Genomic DNA, 27,373 nt, shown 5'->3' on the forward strand with positions numbered 1-27,373 from the left:
GAGAAAGAGGTTGCATGGATAAACTTCAATACTAAACTTCACACAGGCGTTCGATGTGAATTTGTTTCCAAGATTAAATGAAATTAAAATTTTGTCAAGAAATTTTCCTATGTAGTGAAGTAAAAATAGACTGGACAAGATTTAAGCTATCAGTGCCAGGCGAAACTGATTGTATTGGCTGTAAAGTTGTGTATGGTTAGCGCGTTTCACAAGCGAAAACAGGCAGGACTTGGATCAAGTCTAGGTGAAGTCAGATGGAGAGATTGAAATCATCCTCGAAGTGCTCCCAACCTCATCAGCATCTTGAGGGATTCATGCTGCAGGAGGACAGAGTCACCTGATCATGATGGATCGATGAACACTTTACATCATGGCGCTGCAGTAATTAAGCCGTAGAATGCATCCAGCTAAGTGTTGTAACGATTATCATAGAAATAACAGAACAGAAGAGAAAGTGGGTAAGGTCTTGAATTGAATTTAAAGGTGGAGACAGTTTTTGTTGTAAAATGTTACTCCTTCGGTCTTCTGTTCTGAACGGGTGAAAGTAAAAAAGGGTAAGATGTTGTTGTTTTTGTGACAGGTCATGTTGTTGTTGTTTCCTAAAAGTGATAGAGCCCTGATGCATCTGATCATTGGATCTCATTCTCTCTGCCACCACTCATCAGAGAATCAGTATTTATAATTGAATTAATTGATCCATGATGGAGGAAGACAATTTTCTTTCCCCATGATTGATCTCAGTCTAAACTCTAAACTCTACTCTAGATTTGTATACTGTCCCTCCATGGTCAATGTCATGCCAGTGGCTGTGCTATAGATAGATGTGACCGATAGAATGACTGGGGACTTGTGCTGTGCATTATGTATTTTTTTTCTAGGGTAAAATGTATTTATCTGTTTGTTTGTAAAGTAAACCAAGTGTTTTGTGTTTTAAAATTAAATGCACAGAGGGAATTTTAATTTTGAAAACTAGTAGGCCTAGGACTCTAGGAGGCATAGAAAGAAATGTCAGCATCACAATTGCAGGCAGTGCTGATTGCATAGTCATAATGTAATAATAACAATCGATCATACAGTACAGGCCTGGAGTTGCATTTACAATTATAACAATACCGTATTCTGACAGGTATCACAAGCAACAATAGAGAAATATACAGGAAACAATTTATTGTAAAAAGTGAACAAATCAATACATTATTGTATGCATTTGCTGAGTAAACAAAGTGAGCCTTAAGCAAGTTTTTGCTATTTATTTAAAATAATCTGCTTCTTAATTATTGTATTTCAGATTTAGAGTCTTAACAATCAAAGTCATGATCAGACCTCAGGTGACCCAAGACCCACCCCCTTCATTAAACCTTTCCCCCGAGACCTGGCAAAAGGCTCAACATGAACTCAACGAAGACCTCTCCACGGTAGACGCCTCCATCCAAGATGTCAAAGATCTTATCATCACCCGGCCGGACATCCGTTTCCTCCGCACGGACAACAAATTCATCCTCCGCTTCCTCCGTGCGAAGAAGTTTGACTCATCTGAAGCCTTCAAGGTCATGGCAAGATACTTTGATATTAGACAGAAGAAACCTTGTTTGCTCGGGAACATCTCAGCTGAGAACACCAACATCCAGCAAGCATTGCTTGGTGGGTTCCCAGGTGTCCTCAGTAAGCTTGATCCCTTTGGGCGTCGGATTCTTGTGATCTTTGTCGCCAGCTGGGAGGAGTGGCTTTTTAGCTACCTCCACATCCTTCAGGCCCTGGTGCTGAGTTTAGAGTTCATGTTAGAAGATGAAGAGACTCAGATTAATGGATTCAATTTTATCATCGACTGGACGGGAGTGACTTTCAAGCAAGTTTCCAACCTCAGTCCGGCCTTGATGAAGCGAACAGTTGAGGTTTTCCAGGTGAGAAACTTAAAGGGAAGGTACACGTTTGGTAACTGTCAAAGACCAGTCTTCTCACTTGGTGTATCTCAACAAAAGCATAAAATAACAAGCCTGTGAAAATTTGAGCTAAAATGGTCATCGAGGTTGCGAGAAAATGATGAGAGAAAAAAACACCCTTGTTGGACGAATTTGTGTGCTTTCAGATAGGAATAAAATACTTCTGGCTAGAAGTCTTTTAATATTTTAGTGATAAATTACCTCTTTCTCAAAATCTGTGCTTCTTCAGAGGGAGCCGTTTCTCACAATGTTTTATACTATCAACAGCTCTCCAATGCATGTCAGTTTTTAAGTTAATATTTGTTTTGAGTAGTTACCAAACGTGTACATTCCCTTTAATCTGAAGTACAGTCTGCAAAGTATCCTAATGGAAACATCACACCAACTTATTGTAGAGATGGGTAAAGAAGAAAATTTTAGTTGTGGGAGGAACCCCTATCTATAGGGAAAAAAACATGTAGTCAGGTAGGGACTGAAAAACCCGACCACATGCAAGGCTCTGGTCCGGGTATCGAACCGGGGTCTATAGAGGTATTGAAAGGCGGGGACAGAAACCACTGAGCCTACCTAATTGGCCAGAAGAACATGAAGAGAACAAATAAATAAAACTGAAGCCCTTTCTAGATCATTCTTTTATAAATGCATTCTCATTCTTTTATAACCCGGCTGGTCATTGGGCCATTTGTTTCACTCCTTTAACCATCTTAGCTCTCTCTTAGGAGTATACATCCTGTGCTGCCAAATATCTAGCGCGCCAAGCTAAATCAATCACAAGAACCGTCTCTGCCCTCACAGGTACCCATTTACCCCTGGGTGGAGAGAAGCAATTATAGTTAAGTGTCTTGCTCAACAGCTCAAGTGTCACGACCTGGATTCGAACCCCAAAACCTGTCCGTTGCACTAAACCACTCGGCCACAGAGAACCACGAATGGAAAGCTTCTTAAGTGTGTACCAAAGTGTAATTTTGTATGGGTTTAAAAGTAAACAAATCTAATGGACACATTTAATTTGATATTTTAGGATTGTTTTCCTGGTCGGCTTGGAGGACTTCATATGCTGAACCAGCCATGGTACGTGGAGGCAGCGTTGACGATGTGCAAACCATTCCTGAAAGATTCCACCAGAAAAAAGGTCAGACAGGTCTCAGTGTTACAACTCGGTTTTGGTTTTCAGTCAGAACAGTTGGGCAACCACGACTGAACTGAAGATGTAAAAACTCTGCCGAACCTCAAAAGCCCTTTTCACATAGATTTTGTTTACCCTACATTGACCCGGTGCACTTTCACTCTGTGTCCCTATTCAACAGGATTTGGGTTGCATGTTTCAAGAATACCCCAGGGTTTTACCGCTTACCCCCACTCCAGCGCAGGGGTGGATTTTCCCCGGGGTATGTGCATTTGCCATAGTGTTAGAAGGGCTAAAGATGTTTCTTGGTGGAGTCGCCGAAAACACACCCCAGACAAGTTGCGATGAGGTCAAAGACGGACAAAAATAATCTGAAATTGTCAGAGTTAGGGGTCAAACAAAATACATGAGCAGGAGGAGAAACTGAAATTTCCAATCAAACTGTATTTTATAACATACCATTTAAGACTGGCGCTCCAAAGGTTTCCTGTAAATGATGCCAAACTTTTGTTGTAAATTTTACAAATTTGTTAGCAGTGTATTGCCAATGCCACATAATATTGTGACAAACAATTGCATGCTTCGATTACTAAAAATCAGTAAATTTACCTTGTTGTTTGTTTACAGATCTATCTCCATGGAAACAACCTATCCACCTTACATGCAAGGATACACAAAGAAACGCTTCCCGCCGAACTGGGCGGAACGAACCCACCTTACAATCACTACTCATGGGCTAAGACGCTGATTGGCTGCAACTTCAAACCTAATTTGCATAGTGACCTACCAGTACACCATGTGTTCAGTCAATTTGGTGGTGATGCTGAGAGGTAAGTTTAACTGACGATGACTAGAGCAAGCTAGTCGCAACGTTGAGACCAATTCAAGAACTGACTCCGCGGTAATTACGATCCTATAAGCCAAAGTAGTAGTCCCAGCCAATTTTCTATACCTTCCGCCCGGGTAGTAGTTAATTTGTTATTTTTTTCCTCATCAATTCACCTGGCTTTCCGCGTGATGCTAAAAAGTTATCTCCAATGATCTGTTTTTTGTCTGATTGTGTCTCAGGTTTTATCTGACATCCAAAGAGCCAGAAATTGCAACGCTGGAGGTCAGCAGCACGGAGGAAAAACAGACTGAGAATAGACCTCTCATTACGCTGGACTAAAAGAGATCATTTTCATTTGAGAAACCGAAAATAGCTGCACTTCTGACTTTCAATAGACTTGGTTCCAAGTCTTTGATCGTGGCTTTTAGTTGTCCTGATAGCCGCTACAAACAGCGCTCTCTTGTGATCAACCTCCATCATTTAGCCTAAGAGTTAGGGCACGTGATAGCTAATAATGTGGAGGCGTTTTTCGTGGCTGAGATGCAGAACAATAACCGTGATCTAAGACTTGAATCAAGTCTAGACTTTCACTAGTTCGATTACTCTATGCTGCAAAGCAGTTCACCATATTTCCCGTAATCTTTGATGGATTTTGATACTATCGCGATGTTAAAAAGTATAAGTTTGGGCTGTGTACGGGAGCTGGGAAAGATAACAGGAATGCTATGGGCCCAAAAGACTGTGCAAGTCTTGCGCGTACTTTAACACTTTGGTCCGATGTACATTGCTGTTATGTGTGAAAGAAAGAAACTTGCATGCGCAAACTTTAACACTTGTATTCTCAAAGAAACTTGCGCGCTTTAATGGGTCCCAATGCCCCAATACATTCAAGACTTTGCATGCAGTCTGCAACCAGGGGTCGATTTTCACAAAACTCTTCCTAACTTAGGACGGATCCTGGATTTTGGATGAGTCCCAGCTGTAAGATCAATCCTATGTAAGACTGTTCTTTAGAATTTATCTCCAGTTTGGACGAGTTACTCGTGCTAACTTGAGATGAAACGAGCTTTAACACTGTGTGAAACACAGACCACTGGGCATTAATGTCAAACATTCTATAAAGGACCTAGTTATTGTTATTCATCATGACAACTGTCTACGTGCCCCCCCCCCCCTCCCCTATAAGAATGGTGCTGACACCTCAACAAAGTTTATAAAATAATTGTGTGGCAGTCAACTTGAAATGTATTCCTGCAAAGGATCGTCCTCCATTTGTACTTTTCCAGAACGTTGTTAGTATTTTGCTTGTCATGCATTGGTGCATAAAATAATAGCTGTTTGATATAATGTTTGTACAGAAGATACAGTGCATCCCACCCACAAGAAATCTTGGTAATGGTTCTGTTTAAACCAAACAAGATATTATTAGTGCATAAGTTGTACCTGCCAACTCCCAACAGACCGATCCATTAAGCTCCGCCCATTGTGTATTGACCAATCACAACCCATTGTGCACCCAAAAGTCCGACAAATCCAGGTCTGACATGCGTGCGCGTATGCTTGGCTCGCGCGGCAGAGTTGTGCAGAATGGCATTGGAGAGGCTCACGTGTTCTTGCTCACACACGACGTGGGCGGAGCCTAATGTATCGATCTATTAACATGCGAGCGCTCTACCAACTGAGCTATCTTAGCCCCAATGTTGGAGGTCTCCTTATTTTGTCAGCATATTTGTTCAGGGTGCCTGTCAGAAGCCATACAACCTGAAACTATAACCAGGGAACATAATGTGATCCAAAAATGTGTGCAATTCCATCGAATGCTCGATGAATTTTATACCAATATGTATTTTTTGTGCAATTGTATTTAGTGCTATATTTATAAGTATGTGTATCACACTTGTTTACAAAATGTTATGTGCAATATTTCATAATTTAACATAGAACCCATTAAAATTTTAAAAAGACAACATATGACATTGCTAGTGTTGATAACTTTCATTTTTATTTCTTCAAAAAATGTTGATAAGTCTTTCTACAAAAATCACCTATTACTTTTAAATTATTCACAGTTCTTTTTGGTCTAGACTTATGTACACGCTGACAAAGTACGTAACTTTTTCTTCATTTTGAAATTCAATATACAGTCTATTTGGTCGTTTGCGAAAACACGGTTTGGATCTTTAGCTCCGGCTTGGGCTATGTCAGTTATTTTAGATATGTGTGCGTTTTGGTGCAGGGCTTCATACATGCAGACAGAGCCCAAAACAGAGCCTGAAACCCAAGCCATGGTTTCGCAAAGGGCCTATGTAACACACAATGGGCCAAGGCACAAGCCTGTGCAATTTGTTGCACTGAATTTTGGTTGAAGCATAAAATAAAGTGTTTTTTTATTAAGAGAGAACAAAATGAAGAACTCACCCACTGGCATTGAGCTGCCTTTGAGCTGCTTTAATGAAAAAATTACTCGGGCACCAGTCGCACATTGTAACCTGTTTTTGCTAAGCAAGATTGTCCTGTGCTTAGCAGGTTTTTGTGCTTATGCGGGCTTTAAGAAATTTGGGCCCTGGTGAAGATATTTTAAATAAATTATTTTTAAAAGATGGAAGGAAAGGGAAGATAAGAATATGACTACTGTGCTGCTACTCTAAAACGAAGTCAAATGTGGAAGAATATAAAATGTCTTATAAAATAGCGAGAACAAACCATGAGAAATTAAGAATGCCTTAATGTCTTCATACTTCTCATGCTTTTGCAATTTAACTCGGTAATTATGTAGTACAACGGATTGGTTGAGCTGACAAAATAGTCGTAGATAGTGTACATATTTTGTGTGATCAATCATTTTGGGAATTGTCAAAGACCAGTATGGCACTAAGTGTGACCCAACACACATAAAATAACCAAAATAGGAATCGCAAAACCAAAAATTGCAAGACAGCGTTTAAAAAACAAAAGCATGTACTTGTTTTTCTTGTGTTGTGTTTTCTATTTCCTGTGTCAATCAAGAGAGTTTTAAAAGATGTTTTTGTAACCATTTTATATGTAAATTTCTTTAAAGGCAAAACAATGAAATGAACATTTTAAGGATTTCTTTCTTGTTCTCTTTCTTCCATTTGACTACATTTCCATTACATGATTCACCGTTGTACATGTACCTTTGGTATCTGGCCCAACTTCATGGCTCTGCTTATCGCCAAATTATGTGCTAATAATCTGCTGCACAATGAGCGCCAAATTTCAGGCAAACTATGTAAGCGAAGAATGCCTAGTAAAGTGAAGAACGCATGCGCTTAATCCATAGAGTTATATATAAGAACTAGAGCGCGCACTGGCCTATATACGCGCCCCGGTATGCGAGCAGGCGGCCATTTTCTAAGTTGACAAAACAGCTATCTCACAGCGTGTGTTTGTGCGGCCATTTTGTAAGTTGAACAAACAGCATCGCGTTAGCGTTCAATAAAAAAAACCTCAAACGTGTATTTCATATTCAACGCGCGTGCATAATGATGCGCTTGTCATCTTGCGGTCCCGTGGCATTTGTACACGAAGCATCACTCGTGTGCTCTCTAGTTCTTATATATAACTCTATGGCTTAATCACAAAAGATTCTCTGCTGACGGTAGGCAGAGCCATTAAATTGGACTCAGATTATAACACGATATTACTTTTTAACCAGTTTATGTAAAACACAATTTTGTTAGAACTGTAACTGTAATATTGTCAACAAGAGTACTGAGTTTTAGTGAATATATTAAATGAATTGAATTGATAAATGTAAACAAGAATACCAAGTTTTTTTGTTCAATTTTCCTACATCTGATCTTCACTCAGTTTCTGTGCATCTTGGGTAAATTCAACATTTTTGTTCATGATAACAATGTTAGTGTGACATTGACAGAATAAAATATAGTACATGATTTCTTACTTCATAGAGAGAAAAACATAAAAAGAAACGTGGTACAAAACAAAAAATTCCACTTTTACAAATACTGCAATTAGATGTTCTATGATTTCAAATTGGTGAACTTACTGTGGATTAAAAGTACTGATGGTTCAAAAAAAAAACTTCTTACTATTAAATAATAAGCACAATTAAAATTTCTACAAACATTACAAAAAACTGAAATACAGCAGCCTAACGATAACATGAAAGAAAATTGCACATCATTTTGTTGTGAATAAATTCTTCACTTTAAAACCAATCAACATTTTGATTTATAATGAACCTGAAAAATACAAAAAAAATATGCCGTTTCAGAGGACATTTAAAACAAATCCACTATTTCAATTAAGACCATTTGGAAATAATTTATTTGACTTTCTATCAACCTTTTTAAGTGACACTGCAATTTTAGCTTTCCTTTCCAATTACAAACTTCATGACAGAGGCTGGTAGCATAATAGTCTGTTCCCAGTGTTTTTGTCAGTGCCATTATCATTACAGCACACGGGAAACCTGACTACATAGATGTAGAATCAGGCCTGGTCATGGTGGCCAGGGAAGACTTGCCTTCTGTTGCCCCTGGTCTTGGCCTTGGTGCCCCTTCAAAAGTTTCCCATAAACTTTATGTTTTTCCAATACAAGTGCCCTATAAAAAAATGAATTTCTTTGAGGCCATGGAGGCTTTGCCTTCTGTTGCCCCTGGTCTTGGCCTCGATGCCTTTCAAAACTTTCCCATACACTTTATAGAGGTTTTTCCAATGCAAGTGCCTTTGGTAACATGAATTTCACAGAGGCCTTTCCTTCAGTTACCCCTGGTCTTGGTACCCCTTCACAAGTTTCCAATATACTTCTAAGTCTTTCTCTAATGTAAGTGCCCTTTGTAAAATGAATTTCACGGAGGCTACAGAGGCATTGCCTTCTGTTGCCCCTGTTCTGGCCTTGGAGCCCCTTAAAAGTTCCACTAGACAAAGTTTTGTCAATGCAAGTGCCCTTTGTAAAATGAATTTTAGGCCATTGACGCTTTGCCTTCTGTTGCCCCTAGTCTTGGCCTTGGTGCCCCTTTAAATGTAGGTGCCCTTTGTAACACGAAAAATGGCCTTGCCCTCTCAAAGATGAAGTTCCAGGTCTGTGGAATTACCTCAACATCAGCCTCCAACCGAAAACATAAAATCCAATCCAATCCAATCCAATCCAATCCAATCCAATCAAGCACATGTATGAACACAAATTTAATTTATGTGTTGAAATGTTTTAAAATTAATAACAATAAAAACTGAAATAAATTGTAATTGCAACATAAACACACTTCAAATGGCAACAACAATTATTCCTTCTCTATGCTTCCATGAAATATCCATGAAATTATCCACAAAAATAAATATATTTTGTGAGAACTATTTATAAAAGTGAGGCAACTACCAATGCAAAAAGATTTAATGCATTCGATTGAGCAATTCGCGAGTTAGATTTGAATAATGTCTGGTTACCCAGTTGCTTGGTCACAATTTACTGCTTACATTTGAATTACCTCAGACTATAGAGACAGTTGCTACATATGTCAAATGGTTTGGGGCAAGCTTTCGTGTATAGCTGCTGCCAGATGAGCAGAACCTGGTACCATTATGCCATACACATTTATTGAAAAATGTGTATGGGTGTTCACCGTATGCAAAGCTTGCCCCGAATCATGTGACATAGTAACTGTCTCTTTAGTCTGGGGAAATTGAATTTGAAGTTGTAACTTGTGTCTAAGCTGGTCGTGGTACCAGACATAATTGAAATCTAACTCACAAATGACTTTTTAAAAATATTTACAGCAGATTACTTGATCACAGCAAAAATATGCTTTCCCGCTTTTGGGGGAAAAACTCCAAAGAATACTAGTTATTCTTTGCTGTAACATGTAATACTGTGCCCTCAATTGGCGAGTTAGAGAAAAAAATCTCTAATGAAAGAGCTGAGGTTTTGTAGTTTTGTAGACACGATTGTACAGACCCGCTTAAAAAAATTTATCTTTTGATAAGAAATTCGCTTTGAACCAGTCATAAACATTAATCCCTATGGTATTTTGCCGGTACCCGTGTCTGCTCGGCAAGATTTTACTGTGCTTGGCGATTGTGTACAACCTTACGACCTTAATACTTACAACATCACATTATCAGAGAAGGGCCACAGAGCCTGGACCAGGCCACAAAGGACTTCATTGCCCCAGTCTTGTCCTCTCTAAAGTTTCCCAATCAAAGTGTCCTTTGCAAAATTAAAAATGCCTTGCCCTCTCAAAGATGAAATTTCGGGCACAATCTTATACACGGCTCAATTGGAGGAAAACTTTTTATTTTGTAGAAAAATACAAACATGTTCATCACACAATTGTTATCACATTTTTATATAGCAAGGGGGCCGACATGAAACTTGTTCCGCAGTTATTTGTACCATTTTTATGTGGTGGTTGTGATACTAAACCTTCCGATATGACCAGTGTTAGAGTGTAAAATCTTGCCTGCCAGGTAATGCCCTGGAATACAAAGTCGCTCTTATTGGTGGCTTAGTCTAGACTTGGCATTTCTGCGCAGTTATATTTTTAGCACTGTTTGTCGCTGAGCACAAGTTTTGCTTGGCGCTGAACTAGTGCGCTCTAGTACAGGAAGGTTACCATTGATGCAGCACCATTTTAAAGAATACTAATTTGCTGTGCTTGCTTTGTACCGCCATTATTTAGTACTGTGATAGCGTGTACATGATTGTACATTGTACATGTATGCTAAGCAGCAGGTCAAAAGTCGTGCACACAATTGTAATATTGATCCAGTTTACCAATTGGTGGGCAATGTCACTGTGCGCTATTCAGTGAAGTGCGTATTTTAGGCGACGCGATGTTTACAAGTAAACCTATTGACCACAAAAATAGTGAGCGTGGCACAGTCGCTGCGTGTGACTTGTGTGCAAGGGGTCAATAACTCAACAGCTTTCACTCTTGGTGCTGTTTTGTTCTGTGGCGTTAGATGACAAGCGTGGTTCATTTGCAAATCTGGTCGATCTAAATTAAGAAGCGTTTATCCAAAAGAGGCTGATTTATTTTGAGCATTTATTCCAACTGAAACTTGTCCACAAACCAGAAAATGAAGCTGCTTCCTTGAGCGACGGAGCCAGCGTACATTTGAATTTCACCCGTTAGGTCGATCGGTTGCCTGGATTACCAATCGCTGTTGCCATGGTGATGTAATCAGTGGATACCTCTGTGACTGTTGAACAATATAAAGAAGATGATGATTATTTTGTATTGTAATAATTTGATTCAAAAAAATAACAAATCTCGTACCCTTTAAAAGTCCCTTGAAAATCAGAACAGGGTTAGCTTGATGAATAAGAATGCTTAAAATTGTCATGCACACAAATGTTATATAAAAATACATTACAAATTAAAAAATTTAAATACTAGTAGGCCTCTATTACTCTTTACGTTTAGTCTAGGAAGTGGAAACAAATGTTAAAGGCAGTGGACACTATTGGTAATTGTCAAAGACTAGCCTTCACAGTTGGTGTATCTCAACATATGCATAAAATAACCAACCTGTGAAAATTTGAGCTCAATCGGTCATCGAAGTTGCAAGATAATAATGAATGAAAAAACAACCTTGTCACACAAAGTTGTGTGCATTTTAGATGGTTGGTTTTGAGACCTCAAGTTCTAAATCTGAGGTCTCGAAATCAAATTCGTGGAAAATTACTTCTTTCTCGAAAACTATGGCACTTCAGAGGGAGCCGTTTCTCACGATGTTTTATACCATCAACCTCTCCCCATTACTCGTTACAGAGGAAGGTTTTGTGCTAATAATTATTTTGAGTAATTACCAATAGTGTCCACTGCCTTTAAATAGCCTGAAGTTTGGACCCGAGCAGAGTATTTCTCAAAGGTTAAATGACAACAAGACAAGTGTATTAGTGTAACAGTCAAGTGGAATACATGAATAGAGAGGGAGGGGGGGGGGGGCAGAAAGTGCATAGAAAAAGCAGGGGTAAACAATGCATATGGAGACACAAGGTATTGGGAGACGGAGGGGCTGGTTTGACCACAAGAAGTTGGAAATACAAAGGGCAAGATCAAAGTTAGAAAGAGGGAGGAAAAGTAATTTGTTAGTAATGAGACACGCTATAAAAGGAAACATCTGTTGGGAAAAGGAGAAGGCAAGACAAAAAGTTACATAGATCAGTTGTTTCCTTCTTTGAATTCATAAACAGTCACTTGAGACACCGAACCCCAAAACGCAACAATGATTATTAACAGTAGAGTAACTTTACAGGGGGCAAATTGGCTACAAATCTTTGTGGTCTCCAAAGTCTTAAGTCAACAGCTGCAGGGCCAAATATTTTAATCGATAAATACAAACGATTCGTGTAAAAATATCACTATTTAAAGGAACACGTTGCCTTGGATCGGGCGAGTTGGTCTTTGAAAAGCGTTTGTAACCGTTTGTTATAAAATGCATATGATTAGAAAGATATTTTAAAAGTAGAATATAATGATCGACACAAGTACAATGTATCACTCGAAATTGCGTGGTTTTCCTTTACCTCGTCGACAAACAGGGTCGGCCATTTATGGGAGTCAAATTTTTGACTCCCATAAATGGCCGACCGCGTTAGTTCGCAAAGTAGAAGGAAAACCACGCAATTACGAGGCAAATTATGTGTGGATCATTGTATTCTACTTTCAAAACATCTTTCTAACCATATGCATTTTATAACAAACGGTTATAAATGCTTTTCAAAGACCAACTCGACCGATCCAAGGCAACGTGTTCCTTTAATTCAAATGATAAACAACACGTTGTATAAACAAGTACAAAACGTATTCCCATTTTTCGCTCAAGCAGCTGTTTAAAGGATTTGGGTACTTTTTCTAACACAAAACACAATGTCCACAGATTAACATTTTAAACTTACATCGTTTGAAGCTGATGATATTAGAAAGCTTACCTTAAAATTTTACTTGCTGAGATGCTGCAGTTTTTGAGAAATGAGTCAAAATACATGCTAAAATAATTGTTGTCTCCTGAGGCAAAAGTTGTCTGTATGACATTGTTTTTACTCATGTCTCAAAAACTACAGCACCTCAGCAAGTACTATTTTAAGGGAAGCTTTCTACTATCATTATCTCCAAACCGTGTAGGTTTAGTATGAATAAATCTGTGGACAATGTGTTTTATAATATAGTACAAAAGGATCCAAACCCTTTAAGAATTTAAGCAGTTAAAACACTTACATATAAATAGGTTGCAGGGGTACGTTGGGTTCCTTCTGTTGGGCATGTGAATTATAACTTGAATAGTTGGAGTCAAATCCACCAATAAAATCAACTGTAAATGAATGAAACAAAACAAAATGAAACAAAACAGAAATAAGCTCAAATGCATGTAAAAGTATTCCAGTATAGCGAACAACAAGCTGTTAGGCGATTCACACAAAGTATTAAGGCGCATGTTGCCACCTACTGCTGGGCTGAAACAGGGTTACCCCCTCCTCCATCCCCATCTTGTAAAGATGTAGGTATGGGTATCATCCAATAGGAGCCCGGATGGTAGAGCAGAACACCACACCTTCCCAACTTTAAGGTTAAGAAGCCTTGAAAAAATGCACAAGTGCGATGACCGGGATTCAAACCCACACGCTGTCTAGTCCGGTGAACAAGAAGGCCGTGACTTGCCACTCCAGTGTTTTTTTTGTGCTCTGTCAATAGAATAAATGTGTTTATGTACTTGCACTTATTCTATTGAGTTCATAGTATAAGCCAAAGCCATGTTAAAGAATACTTACAACTATCTTCCTCTTCTGCAAATTTCAAATTGACAAGAATAGCACCAATAATTCCAAATATCTGTGGAGACAAAACAAAAAACAGATTGGCTCTTTAGTAACGAACACAGCCAGATAACAGATGTACTAGTGTATATACCCCTGTCAAAGATTGTGAAGTTTATTGGTCGAGAACTGATCACAACTAAGAGACAATGTGAATATCTCTTTTTGGGTAGGGTTGGTTTTAAAAAGCAGAAAATATTGCTTAAAACTGGAGTAGGTTTACAGGGACGAAACCAATTACTGTTTCGGTCAATGGCCAGTGGTTAACCTATGGCAAGTTTAACCGAAACGGTATTGGTTACGACCTTGAAAACGCACCACTGTTCTGATGAGGAAAAATAAGCAGGGATACCAGTCACAGATGGTACATGTGACATGATGTTTTGGCTGGTATCCTTATTTTGGTAAGCATAAATTCTGTTGTGCTAAGCTTCTTTTTGGTATTAAGCAGCTCTATGAAATTGGGCCCTGATAACCAAGACTGTATCATGTACCAGGTTTATCAATGGGTAGCAGAAACTTTAAAAGCAGTGGACACTATTGGTATTTACTCAAAATAATTATCAGCATAAAACCTTACTTGCTGACGAGTAATGGGGAGAGGTTGATAGTATAAACATTGTGAGAACGGCCCCTCTGAAGTGACATAGTTTTCGAGAAATTTTCCACAAATTTAATTTCAAGCCCTCAGATTTAGAATTTGAGGTCTCGAAATCAACCATCTAAATGCACACAACTTCATGTGACAGAGGGTGTTTCTTCTTCATTATTATCTCGCAACAAATTTTCACAGGTTTGTTCTTTTATGCATATGTTGAGATACACCAAGTGAGAAGACTGGTCTTTGACAATTACCAATAGTGTCCAGTGCCTTTAAGTTTGTATTATCAAATTAACATTACCTCCAACATTTATGACTTCATACAAGGGTACACAACTTTGGTTAGCCATTCAACTTGAAACTTACTGAAAACAATATTTGCACGCCAGCGTGTATCACTTCTGTGTATATCCCATCCAGCACACACCCAGTGACGGACAGTTGTTTTGTGCGGGTTATACTCTCGGGTTGGAACGTCTTTGTTGTTGTACTGTTGACTACGCACCCAAAACCGTGCGACAACCACCAACTTTTACTTGTAGTGCCCATGCTGAGGATGCTGCTACTTTGCTAAGGGGGCAATTTTAAAATATGGGGGTCAATGTTGGGTTAGAACTGGATTTTTAAAGTTTAGCTGATCGTATAGATGTTTTTGGATCAGTCAGATAATGTTTGCAAACATGGATCCTAACAATAGTGATGTAAGTCGGTGCCGAGAGGGAAAGAACATCGGACACGTGTTTCTGATCAGTAGATACGAGTAGGGTTTGAGTCCCACTCGTGTCCTTACACTTTACCATTATTGCTGGTATTCCGATGGGACGTAAAGCCAGTGGTCCTGTGCATTGTATAATGTAAAGAATCTAGTGCAGTTAGTGTATGGAGAAGGGGTTTGCCCCGGTGTTCCTGGTTTGATTGGCTGCATATTACACCACAACAAATTGTAAACCATGATTCTGTGTAACGGGTAGTTCTCGAACTGTGGTGCAATATGCAGCCAAACAAACCAGGAACACCAGGGCAAATCTCTTCTCTCTATATACAACAATCATCTGGGTTCCTTTACGTGTAATACACAACACACGGGACCAACGGCTTTACATCCCATCCCAGGCGTGATATTTCACGAAGGCAACGAATGCGATTGCCTCGATGCCTCCTAGTCATTGCCTTGTTGCCCTTGAAATGCTCCAGTAGAAATTTACAATTCCCTCATAAGGGTGCCCTTTACCAAGGGTAAAATGCATTGGTGCCCTTGCCCTTCCAAAAAGCAAGTATACAGGCCTGCAGCATCAGAAGAACAAAGTGATATGGTATGTCTTTACGTCCCATCCAAAGGACGAGGCAATAGTGAAACATGTCTTGGTTTAAAAGGACTTAAGTGTCAAGACCAGGACTCGAACCTACACTCTGCTGACCAGCAGAGTTTGAGTCTGGTGCTCTTATCCACTTTAGCCACTACCCTATACCTACCTGTACACTAAGAGCTCCTACATTAAGATACAGGCATATGATGAAGATGTTCCATCCTAACCAAATGATATGCCATATGCCATACTGCAAAGAAATCAAACAAATCAAACTGTTAAATGAAAAAGCTTTTAAAAGATCATGTACCATTTGTGACTGGTATTTTTGGTAATTTTTGCAAAGCAGAAAGGTCTTATGCAAGTTGGTCTTTAAAAAGCGTTTGTAACCGTTTGTTATAAAATGCATAATGGTTAGAAAGAATGCATCAATGATCCACATAAACATTGTATCAATGATCCACACAAACATGCCTCGAAATTGCACGTTTTTTCTTTTACCTCGTCGACTAACACGGTGGGCCATTTACGTATGGGTGTCAAATTTTTGTCTCCCATAAATGGCTGACCGTGTTAGTTCGCAAAATAAAAGGAAAACCAAGCAACTTCGAGGCTTAAATTCTACTTTTAAAACATCTGTCCAATCATATGCATTTTATAACAAATGGTTACAAGTAGTAGAAAATGGTGAAAATAGTAGAAAGGTTTGCGGTAACGCCATGTAATGATAATCTCTGAATGAGTTGGGGTGGTTCTGAAGAGAACCATTGGTTTCAACACAACCTTTTGATTAGAATGCCCTGATCGAGTCGGGCAATGTCTGGAGTTACTGTTTGTTTAATTTTGCATTCCTCCTGCTCAATGTATGGATTTAATGCCCACACTTTATTGATCTCATTACCAGATAGATATAAATTCCCAAGTCTGGCTAGATGAGAATCTCATAGTGGGAATGATCAGAAGTCATTTACTCCGAGCTGTAAGTAGATTATGATTGATTATAGACAGATGGTACATTTACAATGGTTCAATGGTGTCTATAGCAGACAACGCCAGGGCAAACCCTCTATAATTACAGCTATGTCCATGTGGTATTTGTGTCCACACTTTCAATGCTAAACGATTACACCAGCCTCATACTTTAACCTATGTCGCTACAATATAACGTTGCATCCTGACACACGAACCCAACCTACATGTATGCGTACATTATTATTGTACATGCTGTCAGCTCGGTGCTTGTGCCTGTATGAGCTTTAACCAAAACAAAAATTACCAGACTGAACCTTTATCGCTATAAGAAAATTGACTTTCCCTCTTTAAGTCTAGCCTACTTTATCGTTTCTTTTTGGTGTGCAATTTTACTTACCTTCAAAGACCAGAATTCCAACATTATGAAAAATACATGAAATAACAAACATGTGGGAGGTAACACTTACCATTTATAACACTCCCACAAAAAAAGATATAACACATGGTTGTACCCGCGAGTTTACTATTTTAGTTACTTTTTATTTTTCACACCATGAAAAGCTTCAAACACTACGTTCCTGTTTGAACTGCTCATACTGTGTCCTTCAATAAACTTGACACGTTAACAAATTACAGAAGTACCTGCACTTACCACATAAATGAATTTGGGTCTGTACTGATGAATTCCAAACATGCAGAATAAGATGATGATGATGTCAATGACTCCTACAAGGACTGGTGTCCACATGAAGCCTACCAGGTCAAACACAAACCGCTCTATAGAGGCTATCTGTAATAACATTGAGAGAGAAAAAATGGACTGGTGACAAATCATGACGAGACAAGAGTCAAGAGTCAAGAGAAAAGAAAGCAAGGTTTAATTCAGCTGCACGTTAGGCAAGCAAATACGTGAACGTGAACGTCAAAACATTCTGTTTTTCATGGGTGACGTCACCACTTCGGGCTTATTGCATGCTCACATATGACGTCTGTGCGCATGTATGTGTATGTACCTAATATGAAAATTAATAGTAACTTCACGTATGCTAAAAACGTAAGATTTTAATGACAACATTTTCTGACGTTCCATTCAAGTTCATGCAGAACGTGCAGCTAAACCTCCCTAAAATCTGTACAATCTACACTGTGTATCTTAAATTAAACAAACCTTGTTTATTTCCTTCATTCATGGTTGAAAGAAGGGAATTTAAAAGAGTGGGGACAAGGTCTTAACCGGCCATTTACAAATTGCATGGTCATTTCCGTGCAATAAAGGACCGAGTTGAAGGTGCTTTATCGCTCTGCCATGACCCTACTCTAATCAGTTTCTATTTAATTACAAATGTCCTAACATTACATGTGTATGTCTTGCCGTCTTGTCAGAGAAATTGTCATGTTATTTATTTATTTTTTGGGGTGGTAAGGGGGGGGGGGGGGAGGATCTGTTTTAAAAGTAATCATACGTACATCATTTACCCCTGGGTTAAGAGAAGCAATGAGGGACTATATTTTCTTGCTCAAGGACACTGGTCACTGGTTAGTGTCATGACCGGGATTGCAACCAAAACTTGGGTCTGATGCACTAAACCGTTCAGCCACCAGTATGCTACATGCTCATTCACGTCATTTTTTAAACCAAATTCTGGTCAAGCTCGATGTCTTGATTTTCCCCCTAGATATAACAGCTGTCTACTACAATAAACATGAATGTACATACACACACACAAACACACGCAATACAGTATGTACAATGTACGTGTACTTGAGAACATTTGCGTACAATTATTCATCAAACAGCATCCAAAAATACCAAACAGACAGACAGAAAGATTGTGTCCAACTTGATTACTTTAAATCAGCATCACCAGGTATCCAAGCTGCTGAGGGAATAAAACCACACGACCCCATGCTGTACACAGCGCAGCACTAGAGAGACAGCATGGAATGTTTAATAACGACACCAATGGCTTCATCTCAGCATTTGTTTGTTTATAAAGAATCAAGGGGCGCTACATTTCATAAATCGCTTGGATTCCTACAGATTCTCCGCCGATGTTATTCACCGAACTGTCGACTCAATCATCAAATTATAAAATTATTTGTTATAAAATATTTAAAATGTAAACAATTGTATGCTATTTCTGAATCCAGAATAATATCTCATGGGCTTTTCATTTTGTATAGCTAGTAAAATCGTTGACCCTGGATTCCTTAAAATGGTAGTTAGTAAAAAAACTCCAGTCTAATGTTTTCTTTTTTACTCTTCATAAGATTTATTGTAAAATATATTTGGTTTTGGGTAGGCCTAACACCTAAATTATTTTTAGCACAATCTTATTTTGGTAATTTGAGGGTACTTGGCCTTACAATGAGGGCCTTATACCCAGGAAATTTACGCAACCATACTGTAATCGTACTACTGAACAGTTCAGTAACCTAAACTGTATGCAGAAATATAAAACAGCCCAACAGAAGGCCTTTAAAGGCAGTGTATGGACACTATTGGTAATTACTCAAAATATTTATGAGCACAAAACCTTACTTGGTAACGAGTAATGGGGAGGGGTTGATATAGTATAAATCATTGTGAGAAATGGCTCCCTCTGAAGTGGAGTAGTTTTTGAGATAGAAGTACTTTTCCACGAATTTGATTTCGAGACCTCAGCTTTAGAATTTGAGGTCTCGAAATCAAGCATCTGAACACACACAACTTCGTGTGACAATGGTGTTTTTTCTTTCATTATTTTCTCGCAACTTCGATGACTGATTGAATTTAAATTTTCAAAGGTTTGTTATTTTATGTGTATGTACCAATAGTGTCCACTGCCTTTAACAGTAGGCCTAAAGGGTGAGCAAAACACAAAACAGTTTTTTAGAGAAGGGATGAGCTATTTGTACACATTCCTCTTTTAAAACCGGGCAAGATAGTGGAAACAAAAAAGACCAGTAGGGAGTTCCAAAGTGCAGTATACGTTACCAGGAAAAGCTATTTGAATATTTTCTATGGGAAAGTTGTACACATTTGCAATAGTACTACACGCTAGTAAGCATTGTAACTCAATGCTAATAAATAGCGTTAAATAAACAGGGCTTTGTTCATATTGAACCAACTGTAAAAACATCCCAAGGGTAAAGAACAACCACAAAGGGCTCTATTGTTTACTGCCATTGGACTTCCACTACAGTGTAGAATCAGACAAGAAGTTTACAGGCTGCTGAATCATAGCATTGTTATGTTGTTATGACTCAGTGCTGTGCTAAGCACTTTGTAAAAAGAAACATTGATTTTCCAGATAGTGCCAGACATTTTGCATAATGAACATTGTTAAGGTTACACTGTGCATTACATTTAAAGACACTCATTTCCTCCACGCTTACATTTACTACAAAGGTGTTAAGGGATTTCCATCTATAGGGCTACTGTATAAATATAGCCTTTTGTCAAGGCCTTAATGGCTTGGATTCTACCTCCATGGTTGGACAGATTGCTAGAACCCCAATCCCAAGCGACTGGAAGGGGAAACTAAGACTTGCGCAAGTGGTCTCTCCTCCCATTGCTTGGGATTACCGCTCTCGGCCTGATACTTCACGGAGGCAACGGAGGCGATTGCCTCCATGCCCCCTGAACCTTGCCTTAGTACACTTGAAATGCTGTAGTAGAATTTCACAATTTCCTCATACATGAAGGGTGCAATTCACCAAAGAGAAAATGCCTTGGTGCCCTTGCCCTTTCAAAAAGCATACAGGCCTGCGCTCTATGAAGCTGTCTCAAATCATGGAGGAATAAAACTATTCCTCCATGTAATGTTCAAATCAAATAATATTGTCCACCAGTTACCACCAGTTACCATTTTTCACAAGTCAATGAACTTGACTGTTTAAAAAAATACTGTTTATCATACAGTATCACTGTATTCTCATTAATTAATGTGTATGATAGGTCCAGTATGTAGGAATGTGCAGACATGTTTTGTTGGTTGGTCATAATATTTCCTTCCTCCATGGTCAAGTTGTTAGTTCCAAGAATTGATACCAAAAGGTGTTGAAGTCCTTGAGAGCATATAATTGAGACATCAGACAGGATTGTTTATTACACTGGCTGTGCTCCTTACGAACATTTGTAAAAATTGAGCTTTCATAAATTATAAGAACCGTGTTAGACCTATGCCAGAAATGATTGAACTAAATTATGTAATATTATTTAAATTTATGCGCATGTCTGAATTCAGTCATTATATAACGTACAGCTTGTTGTGTGACTTAATTTGCACACTGTGCCAAAAGATCTTCTATCATCATTTCGCTGGTCCGCCAGCATTTTCACTAGTCCAATTTTCGGACTGTGTAATTTTGAAATTAACGTAGTTGCCTTGAATTTTTTGTAGCTGTATCGGGCTAACATTTTACACTGGAGAAAAGGGCCAAGATGCCTGAGGCCAGTGATTTAAATGAAGGACCAGTAAAGGACAACTCCAACAGTCTTAGTGTTCTTCAATTGAATAACATTACTGAGAAACAGGTTCTTGATAAAAACAAATTTGTTTAAATGTGGACTTTGGGTGGAATAAATTACCTTTCAAATCTATGAGTGGTCAAGTTAAAAAAAGTAATCATACTTGAAATATAATTCAGACAAAATGAGATTCCTAGTGCCAAGTTCAAGTTAGTTATAAAATGCAAGTAAAAACTCTTCTAGTAATTTTTTGTCTTCCTCATTTTGAATCTGGTCTTGTAACACAATGTCTGGTGTACAGTAAAAGCATAATTGGTTCATTATTCCCAAAAGTTCGAGCCTGCTAATGCCCTAGATGAAAATGAGTATCAAACATGTAACCCGCCCGACTACATGTGGTTGGATAAGAGTTGTGACTGGTCCCTGGGCCCAATTTCATAGAGCTGCTAAGCACAACAATTTGCTCAGCATAAAATTTCTTTCTTGATTAAAACAGGATTACCAACCAAACTTCCTTATTTTTTGCATATTGCTTGTTACTGGTATTCAGCTTTTGTTTGCTTTCTGAAAGGCTTACGGGAACTAATTTTGGTATAATCATGGAGGTAGGATTAGACCCCCATGGTACATTGTATAATTATTTCATGCTTAGCAAATTGTGTGCTTAGCAGCTCTATGATAGCGCTGCTTAACAGTAAGCAAATTTGCGTGCTTATTGTAGCAGACAAATTTGCTTTTAATGCCTTAGCGTATTTCACAGGTTAGCAGAAAAATTGGGCAGCCATATCTGTGTTTATCGCGGATTTGCATTGTGACGTCATGTTTATTTTCGTGCAGTAAGCACCGAAAGGTTAGCGTGCCTTTTCGTGTGCTTATGGTTAGCAGCCCTATGAAATAGAAATTTCAAAGTAAGCACAAAATCGGCCGCTAAGCAGTGCTATGAAATTGGGCCCTGGTGTTTTAAAGAAACACGTTGCCTGGGATCGGTCGAGTTGGTCTTTGAAAAGCGTTTGTAACCGGTTTCGTTTGTAACCGTTTTTTTTAAAATGCAATGGGTAGAAAGATGTTGTAATTTAAGTAGAATACAATGATCCACACAAACATGCCTCGAAATTGCACGGTTTTCCTTTTAGCTCGTCGACTAACACGGTCAAATTTTTGACTCCCATAAATGGCCGACCGTGTTAGTTCGCACAGTAAAAGGAAAACCACGCAATTTCGAGGCAAACTTGTGTGGATCATTGTATTCTACTTTTAAATCATCTTTCCAACCATTATATGCATTTTATAAAAAAGGGTTTCAAACGCTTTTTATAGACCAACTCGTCCAATCCAAGGCAACGTGTTCCTTTAACAGACTGTTGGTTATCAAGAGATAAATAAACAAAGATAGGATCATCTGTACAGTAAAGTCCACTACACACACTTCTGTGATTGTTCCTTTGTGTGGAAAGACCCAAATGACAAGCAGGACAGATGGTTTATAGCAGTCTATAATGAGCTCATCAATTTAATGATCTCACTCACACTCACAGTCTACTGTAGGTTCTTTGTTTAGATGAGACTGATTACACTGGTAGGACACACCCACAAATATGTTACACGGTGAAGTGTGTTTCCTAGAAGCAATGAAGGCGATTGCCTCCATGCCCTTTCTTTGGTCACTTGAAAAGCTCTATAAAAGTAGAAATGTACACTTTCCTCATTTAAGGTGAGCCTTTACCAAGGAGAAAATGCCTTGGTGCCCTTGCCATTTCAGAAACGAAGCATACTAGCCTGGCAGTGTACTACTTTAGTGACAAAACCAAACAAAGAAATCTCCCCCCCCCCAATGTATCAATCTCTTTTTATATGTGAACGGCCATCTGTTGTCTTCACAAGCGTGCAACTTTTGTTAGAACTGGCAAAAAGGGGAAGCATTTCACACAAAATTTTGTTCAGATTTTATTTTAAATACACCATTCAGATGAAAGGTTGCTTTGTCTTGTCTCACAAGTCTGACATTTTACAGCATCATAGCTCATCTGCATCCCCCCCATTAATTAATTTTTACTGGACCAGAGTTATATTTACAAGAATAGAATAATCAAAATGAGAGAAGACGTCACGTAGCTACAGTTTTTTTTTTTGATAAACTGTTTTCAATTCATATATTTTATATGAAATGGGTAAATACTCTGTAAAATAGTCCATTTTAAACCAAGTCATGTTAAGGTGCCCTTTACCAAGGAGAAAATGCCTAGGTGCCATTGCCCGGTATGAGCGCCCTGCTAGTCTACAGTTTAATCATACACTTGTGCAATTGGTTTGACAAAATATATAATGTACATGTACATGTGTACAACTAGTCCAGAATTGACATCATGAACTGTTGCTATGGTTTTTGGCTTGTCTGGTCACGAGTTAACTGGCCCGATGCTATAAGTACTAGCCATGGGCCAGTAGTCTAGTGTCAACTTCATACACAGTCTCTCTTTTTCTCTCTCTAGTTGACTGAGGTCAGAATCATGTTGAGATTTGCCCGTTCTTGTCTATTCCCTTATTAAGTTAGGAAGATCAGTTGGAAGCACCCCGATGTCCCTGGCAACTACATCCGAAAATAGCTAAGCTTTATTCCCTCACATGTAGGATAACAATTCTCCTTCCATGTTTTGGTGACTATGTGATAAGCTGAGAGAGACAGGTTCTTTGACGTTGCTGTACAATGTATTCATGAGCTCCCTGCTAGGCTACAGTTTAATGTACACTAATTGTGCAATTTGGTTTTACAAAATGTAATGTGCAACTAGTTCAGACTTGACGTCATGAACTGTTGCTATGGTAACCTTAGATGTGTTCTGTCTCATTACAAGGCTGAATTTCTCGTACTCTGGATCATAGATGTCTGTACGTATTCGTGTGGGTACCAGTAGCTCTCCATAACACGATGCAATAACACTAGCTCACTCTCATGGGACGTTTCCCCACATTATCCGTTCATTTTTATAAGCCTCAGGCAGTTTATCTTCAATATCTTGATTTTCATGAGTGATTTGATTTCTTGACGATTCTGAAGTGCTTTACATCCTGTGTATAAGATTCTTCATAATTAACAGTTAGAAGCCAAACACACTGTCCATGACTGGGATGTGTTATTGTGGCTGTAACCTAAAACTGTCTCGGACCTTTGCGTTGATTATGAGTGAAGAGCAGTGACACGATTGCATAGTTATGGTGTTATTCCCAGTAAAACTGAAATTAAGACTTGGACTTGGTTTTTCTTTCTTTGAAGCTGTGGATAGGGGGCCTATTACATGTAACTTCCTTACTGTCTTTACTATTCATTACATCATTCACAAAGGCCATAATAAAAAATAATTCAAAACAAACTCTTCTTTACTGTTCAACAATTTACAAGGCCATCAATACAAAAATAGTTTTTAAGAATCCTTCCTTTTCAGTTTCTGCAGATCGGGAGATTTTTGTTCTTCTTCTTTACGATTCAATATTAATCACAGTTAAACAAAATTGTTGTTTACAATCCTTTCTTTTCTCTGAATTGACAAACTCAGTTTGCTGGACTTTTTTGTTTATGAGTTTAATGGTCTGACGCTAATGTCACTGGCCTCGGACATGCGATCATGTGTAAATTTGGAGGCCCTGTTAGTCACCCTTTGGCCTTAGCCCTCTGTAGATTCCACCCTTCAGTAGGCATTCAAGGCCCTCCAAAAACATAAAAGACTGATTGATAGAAATTTAAATAGAATTTTTAAAATGCGATTCAAATTATTCCTTTCTCAACCAAAAATATCACTTTTTAGGAGGCTTTCCTTTAAATATATATATATGTCAAAATAATACACACCACCAGCATTCCTAAATAAATTACTAAATTATGGTCTGGAAACATAATTGGGGCCTTTTGCGTAGATCTGGCTGGTCTAATAAAACTATGCCACCCTGCCATATGATGTGGTTTTAAACATAATACAGTTTAGGCCATACAAATCCACAGTTCAATGCAGTTGAATGGTTTCAAACGGTTGGTCAACTCGCTGGAAAATGGTACGGTTCTGGAGTACACACTGTGTATACAGCAAGGTTAAAAAGACTGCAAGGGGACATGGTTCCAATCAGTGACCCCATTATATTAACATTGTCTAGTTATTAAGAGATCTTCCCAAGCACTCTGGGCTCTTTTATGTAGCATAAATTGTTAATTTTTAAAATCTTTTTGGTTTGAACTTCAAATTCCTCCGTTTGAAACAATTCAAATGCCCCAGCCGTCGATTTCACAAAGAGTAGTCCTGAGTAACTCGTCCTAACTTAGAATTAATCATAAGGTCTGCATGCTACAGTGCAGGATTGGGACTCGTCCTACGTCATAAGATTAATCCTAAGTTAGCAAGAGCTTTGTGAAATCGATGGCTGATTGCACAGTACTACAGTAGGGCTTTTCAAACTCAAACCAAACCATTCTGAGGACCTTGTGATAAATTATAATTTTAAAAACAATTTGGGTAATAATACCCTGCCCTGCCCTGCCTTACAATGTACTTTAACACACTCTTTTCTTTTTGTACAGAAGTACGTAACAAATCCTCTATTAAAAAGAATATTTTGAGATTCCCAGAACAAAACCGAGACAGAATAGGAGGAGGAAGGGTACGGTACTTTATGTCTTGCTGTCAACTACAGTTGACCGGTTGGTTAGAGAGCGTATTTGACGTTATTGAGAAGTCAAAAAATTGGCGATGCGGCAGAAAAACAACAGTGAGTACGGAGCAGAAAATTGCATTTTTTTAAAGATGTTTTTCAATTTCACTCATCAAAGAGGCAATACAAGCATCATGAATATTGAGTGTGTGGGGAAGGTTTTGGTTATGTAGTATAATGGAAACTTCAGTTATTGGTGGCTATTAAACGGTCGTAAAACATTCAAAATCAACGCGTTTCTATCAAATTTTAAAAACTTAAAGCGTTAATGAGTCCCAAAATATTAGACCCTAGTAGTAGTATAACGCTCACGGGGAGCCTAATACATAGTTTCTAGAAGTAGCCACAACCATGCTCGTTTTAAACTGGTTTTTAACTTAAGACCTATTCAAAACTCTTTTATTCCCCTTTCTTAAAGAATAAAACTTGTCACTCTACAGGCGCATAAGCCAAAATTCGCCGCTAACCTGTGAAACACGCTTGCCATAAGTACAGAATTCCCTGGACCCTGCTTCCGTAGGCGTAGTAAGTAAGCGGTGATTCTGTGCCAACGCTCAAGGTCTGTACTCTGTTTATAGTCGGTCGCGCGATGGAAATCTTGCGTGCAATCCTAAGACTGAGGCCTAAAAACCGTGGGAAAAGTTTCCGTATGGCGCCACCACTTTTTCATTCGATATGAAATAATATAGTATCTAATTTTACTCCATGAGATATCCCTTTTTGTAAAAATGAGTGAAAAGGTGGTGGCGCCATACGGAAAATTATCCAAACCGTGTCTTTTTATGATCGCACGTCAAGATTTCCATCGCTTGACCATCGCGCGACCGACTATAACTCGGCCTTTACGGTAAGGGAGGGCCCAGCATTTAGCAGTCTCCTCCTCCCTGAACACGGACAGAGTACACAGTTTTAAACGTACACTAATCATGCTTTAACTAACTGATGGGAGTCCATCAGTTCTTCTCATGGGTGGTTGACCATACCAACCACCATCCATGCATGATGTGCCAAGATCTACGTCGTGTGTGTAAACTACATCTGTGTAGACAGTGGTAATGCCATGGCCCATACAGTGTGCACATTTCTTGGTTTATAATATCAGCCACAATCAAAGACCAAACCGTGATCAAACTTACCATTTGTAGAGCACATATTGTCATCAGCGTACATCTTGCTGTGCAGCACCCCATGTTGACGAAACCATGTGTTTTCTGATCAGCACTTCCACACTGTCTGTGTTTATACTAAAAAATGAATCAATGATCTTTCCGTCCTTCGAGCATTTTAATCACATTTCATCATAATGTATTTTGTTTACATACAATCATGATGACGCACAGCAGCGAATTCAAAGAATAATGTAACTCCGCCAAACAAAAATAGGTCAAGAGTTTATTCAAATGTGACATTAACCCAACAAAATCCAAACTCTTGGTGTATTCAAGTAAATCATTCATTCTTATGTCATTTCTATTTGTTGGTGGTTTTCTTTCATCAAAATTTATAACTTTGGCGAATTAATATTCTTTAAATTTAAGTGCAGCGTTACTTTAGGTCAACTCTACCAAATGGTGGCGCTATTTCCTTTACACCACTAAAAAATAAACTCCCATGGCGAAACAGTGCCGAAAAGGGTAACTAGTCAAAA

The 27,373-nt window shown here is 38.6% G+C and overlaps 2 protein-coding genes across 3 annotated transcripts; one reads left to right on the top strand and one right to left on the bottom strand.

Annotated features, from left to right (window-relative positions):
- The first annotated feature begins 72 nt into the window (after positions 1 to 72).
- On the top strand, positions 73 to 5,507 carry LOC117301157 (clavesin-1-like). Its single transcript, XM_033785054.1, has 5 exons — positions 73 to 554; positions 1,289 to 1,901; positions 2,962 to 3,072; positions 3,694 to 3,896; positions 4,135 to 5,507. The coding sequence occupies exons 2-5, from the start codon at positions 1,314 to 1,316 to the stop codon at positions 4,232 to 4,234; spliced, it is 1,002 nt and encodes a 333-aa protein (XP_033640945.1). The 5' UTR covers positions 73 to 554; positions 1,289 to 1,313; the 3' UTR covers positions 4,235 to 5,507.
- A 3,538-nt stretch (positions 5,508 to 9,045) lies between these two features.
- LOC117300843 (sodium/potassium-transporting ATPase subunit beta-1-interacting protein 3-like) lies at positions 9,046 to 27,018 on the bottom strand. Of its 2 annotated transcripts, XM_033784689.1 has the most exons (7): positions 26,862 to 27,018; positions 17,230 to 17,367; positions 15,772 to 15,855; positions 14,665 to 14,868; positions 13,653 to 13,713; positions 13,102 to 13,195; positions 9,046 to 11,080 (listed from the first exon to the last, which is right to left on the bottom strand). In XM_033784689.1, the coding sequence occupies exons 1-7, from the start codon at positions 26,913 to 26,915 to the stop codon at positions 11,062 to 11,064; spliced, it is 654 nt and encodes a 217-aa protein (XP_033640580.1). In that variant the 5' UTR covers positions 26,916 to 27,018; the 3' UTR covers positions 9,046 to 11,061. The 2 variants fall into 2 exon arrangements, with proteins under 2 accessions (XP_033640580.1, XP_033640582.1); XM_033784691.1 differs by lacking the exon at positions 13,102 to 13,195.
- Between the last annotated feature and the right edge of the window lie 355 nt (positions 27,019 to 27,373).

This window comes from Asterias rubens, chromosome 16, assembly GCF_902459465.1.
Source record: "Asterias rubens chromosome 16, eAstRub1.3, whole genome shotgun sequence".
NCBI classification, from domain to species: Eukaryota; Metazoa; Echinodermata; class Asteroidea; order Forcipulatida; family Asteriidae; genus Asterias; species Asterias rubens.

What these genes read in the sequence shown, in the direction of transcription:
- LOC117300843 (XM_033784689.1), bottom strand. Translation starts at nt 26,915, where the DNA reads ATGGGGTGCTGCACAGCAAGATGTACGCTGATGACAATATGTGCTCTA. An exon ending in GACCCAAATTCATTTATGTG is followed by an intron (nt 15,856 to 17,229) that starts GTAAGTGCAGGT and finishes ATTTCTTTGCAG; the next exon opens with TATGGCATATGGCATATCAT. An exon ending in TGCAGAAGAGGAAGATAGTT is followed by an intron (nt 13,196 to 13,652) that starts GTAAGTATTCTT and finishes ATTCATTTACAG; the next exon opens with TTGATTTTATTGGTGGATTT.
- LOC117301157 (XM_033785054.1), top strand. Translation starts at nt 1,314, where the DNA reads ATGATCAGACCTCAGGTGACCCAAGACCCACCCCCTTCATTAAACCTT. An exon ending in GAACAGTTGAGGTTTTCCAG is followed by an intron (nt 1,902 to 2,961) that starts GTGAGAAACTTA and finishes TTGATATTTTAG; the next exon opens with GATTGTTTTCCTGGTCGGCT. An exon ending in TTTGGTGGTGATGCTGAGAG is followed by an intron (nt 3,897 to 4,134) that starts GTAAGTTTAACT and finishes ATTGTGTCTCAG; the next exon opens with GTTTTATCTGACATCCAAAG.